Here is a 5,000-nt window from a genome sequence, read left to right on the forward strand (position 1 = left end):
AATCGAATCATTTCCTGTGTCCTGTACCATTGTGCTCCTGTAGTGTTTACCATACCGCATTATGTTTTTTAATAAAAACATTTAAAGAAGGCAAATTAATTTAATTCCAAGCACCATGAAGCTGGAGCTAAGCAGCGGTGTGCACACAGCTTCAGGGCGTGGTTTTGAAGAGAGGGATTTTATCTTTTTCTCCCTCCCTCTCTCTCTCTCCCTCTCTCCATTCAGATCCCCAGTCAGTGCATGACCTGTGTCAGCTTCCAGACACTCAGAGAGTACATCGTGGGCAAGACCGCACCAGTGCCGGTCAAAGTGTACGACTACTACGAACCAGGTGTGACTCTCCTCTCTTACCGTAACACCAGTAGGGTTATTGTTTTTTTCAATTTTCCGTGGGTCTGTGGTTTTCCTTTGAAAGAAAAGTATCTGATGGGGGAGACAGACCCCATGGGAGTGTGGGCACACTGCAGTCTGTGCAGTGCTGATGATGCATCGATCCTGCATTGTAATGGCTGGAGCTTGGAGTGCTCTAACTCCAGTGTGTGTGTGTGTACGTGTATGTGTGTGTTCTGCAGCCTTCGAGGCCACGCGTTTCTACAACGTCAGTGAGAGCAGCCCTCTGGCTCGTGAGCTGTGTGACGGCACCACCTGCAACGAGGTGGAGAGCTCCGCCAGCCGATGGACAGGTAGACCCCTCCCTCACTCTCTCCCTCCCTCTTTCCGTCTTTCTCTCTGTCCATTAATCGCTTTCATCCTTTCCCTGTACCTCCTCTCTGTCTATCCCTCTGCTCTGTTCCTCTGTGCCTTTCTTTGTCCTCCAGCCTGACTTTCCTTCTTTTTCTCCCCCTTTCTTTCTCCATCTCTCTCTCTCTCCCTATTTCTCCCGCCTTCTCTCTCTCGCTCTGTGCCCCCCCCTCTCTCTCTCTCCCTCTCTCTTCCTCTCTTGTCCCTTTGTTTGTATGGCTGTATCTGTGTAATGTTCTTAGTGGAGTTTGTGCAGATGGGTGGTGTGGGTGAGCCTCCTGTTCGTCCTGCCTGAGTGTGAGGACAGGGCCGTGTGTGTGTGTGTGGGGGGGGGGCGTAACGGGAGGGGCAGGGGATTATTGGGCAGAAACAGAGTGGCAGGCCCACACAGGAACGGCCACCGGCCCAAGTTTCCATCGGCCACACCGTGTGCTCCCCCACCCCCCCACCCCGTTTCAACCCCACCTCCTTCCCCGGGAGGGGCTCGGCGTTGCTACAACAAACCGCTGAGTTTGCCGCCGTCGCCATGGCAACCCGCTGCCGACCCCGGCTTTGTTGACGGAGTGTTTTTTTTCCCCCCGCTGGCCCGGGACGGGACGGGAGGCTTTTGGGGACCCCCCCCTTGCAGTCGGCCGCTGGCGTGGGGCCCTGATGTTTGTGGAGTGCGGAGGCCGTGCCGAGGTCCCAGGACACCGGGGGCTTAGCTCATGCTCCCTGGGATGAGTCTCACGCATTTCCTGGAACTCATTTCTCTCTCTCTCTCCCTCCCTCTCTGTCTCTCTCTCTCTCGTTTCTTTTTCTGTATTTTTTTCTCATTCATTTTCTCTCCCTCTGTCTTCCTCTTTCTTTTCTCTCCCCCCCTCTCTCTCTCTCCTCTCCCTGTTGACTTTTTCTTGCGCGCTACTCAAATTTTGAATTTTCAAAATGTCATGATCAGAATGACATTACGCCGTTGCCACAGCAAAGGGTTACAGACCAGACGACGACAGCCGAGGGAAGGGTTACATAACCGACATCTGTGTGGGATACGTGTAGATGAACGTACTCACAAATACGTACACGACTCCTACACGCTGTTACATCTCTTTCTCTGCCTTTCTGTCTCACTCACATTCAAAATGAGTTTGAGTGAGTTTGGCAGGAAATCAATCTTTAATCTTGCCGAATGTATAGCAGTGCAAACCAATTCAAACAAACACAGATGGACAATCTGTAAATTCAACGCGTAACTGTCACGACAGTTTATTATAATAATAATCACAATCATCATCATCATCAATTTATGTTTCTCAGATTATAGAATCCTAATAGGATTTTCAGTTTTTATTCCTTGTCAGGGAATTTAAGTCCTGTGCAATTATAAATAATTTAGGAAAGTATCCATTTCTTGTTTCTGAATCTTTCGCAATGTAGGAGGAAGTGCATCTCTGTCTCCACATCCCCTGTCTTACAGTGATCATCAAACCTTCTTTTGGTGTCCATGTCTTTGGATGATCTGCTTTTTTCAAGTGCACGGTTGAGCCTCTACTCGGTCAGGATCTGCCTCTGCTTTGTAACACTAACATTGAAGAAATGCTAACGTGCTAGGTCTCTCTGCTAACGTGCTAGGTATTTTTCTTGCTTTCCGATAACAATCTAGTTTGTTTTCCATTTTGGTCACTTCGTTGTGATTTTTCTGGATAAGAGCTCTCGGTTTGCTTCATAATTTGCATTGCTCTGATTTGCTGGTAAACAGTGCTGGTATGGAGCTGGCATGTGCTTTGTGTTAGCAGGGTGAATGGATTCATTACCAGCTGACCAAGCGGCTCTTTTCATGTCATAAAAACACAGGCGCACGCACATGCTCTCTCACACACGCAAACTTGCGCACACGCACATCATCCAAACAAGTTCAAATTCAAGTTCAAGTATTCTTTATTGGCATGAGCACACAGAGACATGGCATTGCCAAATAAGTAATTTACATAAAATGAAGAACAACAAATGACATTAGTATGAGCGACACTGAAGATAATTATATTTACTTAATTTAAGAAGATACAGTATGAGTAATGATTATTTAACTGGGGGGGGGAGTTGCCTGTTGTTCAGTGGCTCTCATACCGTGCCCCTTTTTTAAGAGGTTCTTTGCCCCCCCCTGAAAGGACTGATATTTTTTCCATGTCATCTAATTCAATGAGGCCAAGAATTATGTTCTGAGGATTATTCTGATTTTTTTTTTCTAGTGCCAAAATATGTCATAAATGTTGAATGTTTATCTCTCCCTCCATCCTTCCCTCTCTTTCTCTCCCTCCCTCTTGCCTCGTATCCTTCAGTGTGTGGTTTCATGTGTCTCCTCTCTCTTTCGGCGAGCTCGTAAACCGTCCCACGCCTGCTCCGTCTCTCTCCCCTCCCGACCTGCCCGGCAGTGTTTTCGGGACGCCCCGCAGGCAGGGCCTGCCTCTGTGCCGTAATTTCGGAGCGTCCCGCAGTGTTGGGACCCCCAAGCGAGCTTCCTCTGCACCCGCCACGGGGAAGAACCGTTTTTGTGTTTGTAACAAGTGTGCAAGCGCACCGCGTTCAAGGAGCGGACAGTCGCTCTCCTTGCTAAGAATAAGTAACATATATGTCACATTTTAACTTCTTGTTACTGTACAGTGCGCTTTGTTTCAGGATTTTAGCACCCCAAATGCATTATGGGAATCGGAGTCCTGAATAGGCCTATAGTGGAGTGGTGATGCGTGCAGGTGTCCAAGCGGTTTAAGTTAAACCCCAGTCTCCCCTTTCTGTCTGTACCCCCCCCTCCCTTTAGGCTTTGTGCAGGGGAACCAATGCAACAATGTTTTCGGCTGCCTGGAGGAGGAGCAGTTTGAGCGCTGCACCTGCTACCGGGACTGCGGTTATGACGGCGAGCCGGTGTGCGGGTCGGACGGGCGGGCCTATCAGAACCAGTGCCAGATGGAGGTGGCCGCCTGCCGGAACGGAACCCGCATCGAGCAAGTGCCCATGGCGCAGTGCCCCCAGAGTAGGTGCACGCCGCGTCCGCACCGTCCCTGCTAACGCTGTTCCTGATAACTCTATCCCTGCTGACACTGTCCCAGCTAACGCCGTCTCTGCTAATGCTAATACCATATTAGCTAACACTGTCTCTGCTAACACCAGCCCTGCTAACACTGGCCCTGCTAACACCTTCCCTGCTAACACTGGCCCTGCTAACACCTTCCTTGCTAACGCCGTCTCTGCTAGTGCTAATACCGTCTCAGCTAACACTGTCTCTGCTAACACCTTCCTTGCTAACACTAGCCCTGCTAACACCTTCCTTGCTAACACTAGCCCTGCTAACACCTTCCTTGCTAACACTAGCCCTGCTAACACCTTCCTTGCTGACACTAGCACTGCTAACACCTTCCTTGCTAACGCTGGCCCTGCTTACACCTTCCCTGCTAACTCTGTCTCTGCTAACACCTTCCCTGCTGGCACCATCTCTGTTAACACCCTCCCTGTTAACACTGTTGCTAATACCATCACTGCTAACGCCGTCTCTGCTAATGCTGTCTCTGCTAACACCTTCCCTGCTAGCGCCATCACTGCTAACACCGCCCTTACTAATGCCATCACTGCTAACTCTGTTCCTGCTAATGCTGTCTCTGCTAACACGGTCTTTGCCAATGCTTTTAGTCTCTGTCCTCTTTTATATGACACATAGTCATATAAAAGTGGACACATTTGTTCTGAAGGAATTTACTTGTCTGGCATGACGCGCACCGTTTTGATTGAAACCGAACCAAATGTCCGTATTAAGTTATGACCACAAACCCGATCCCCTTTCATATCAGGATATCCCTGAACAAAGGTGTTCGTGTTTCTGCCACATTAAATGAATAATGTGTGTGTTTTCTCCACAAGACCGTGCTGGTAAAGGCTGGTACCGTATGCTTGAAAAGCAGGGAAACAACGAGCTTACTGAGTTACTGACTGTCCGTAAATGTTCTGTTCTCACCGGAAAGATGAGACGGTACGCGCTGCCTGTTCAGAATTTTATGTGTCCAGGAAACGCGCGTGGCCAAGGTGGTGTTAGGCGAAAGCTTGGATGTGTTGTTGACGCATTTTATTAACCCCCCAAAGGGAAATTCTTTAATGTGCCTTACAGCTACCAGTTGACAACACAGCACAACACAGCACAACACAGCACAACACAGCACAGCACAGCACAGCACAGCACAGCACAATACAATACAAATACAAGACATTCTTGTTGAAACCTCTGCACATTCAACGAA

The 5,000-nt window shown here is 49.0% G+C and overlaps 1 protein-coding gene across 1 annotated transcript in view; it reads left to right on the top strand.

Moving 5' to 3' along the window:
* cpamd8 (C3 and PZP like alpha-2-macroglobulin domain containing 8) overlaps nucleotides 1–5,000 on the top strand; it is a 62,356-nt gene that overhangs the window by 50,636 nt on the left and 6,720 nt on the right. Inside the window, exons 38-40 of the mRNA XM_064334030.1 lie at nucleotides 226–331; nucleotides 573–683; nucleotides 3,533–3,745. Coding sequence (XP_064190100.1) covers nucleotides 226–331; nucleotides 573–683; nucleotides 3,533–3,745 — 430 coding nt within the window. The remainder of the gene's footprint in view (nucleotides 1–225; nucleotides 332–572; nucleotides 684–3,532; nucleotides 3,746–5,000) is intronic.

Source organism: Anguilla rostrata, chromosome 4 (genome assembly GCF_018555375.3).
Source record: "Anguilla rostrata isolate EN2019 chromosome 4, ASM1855537v3, whole genome shotgun sequence".
Classification (NCBI taxonomy): domain Eukaryota; kingdom Metazoa; phylum Chordata; class Actinopteri; order Anguilliformes; family Anguillidae; genus Anguilla; species Anguilla rostrata.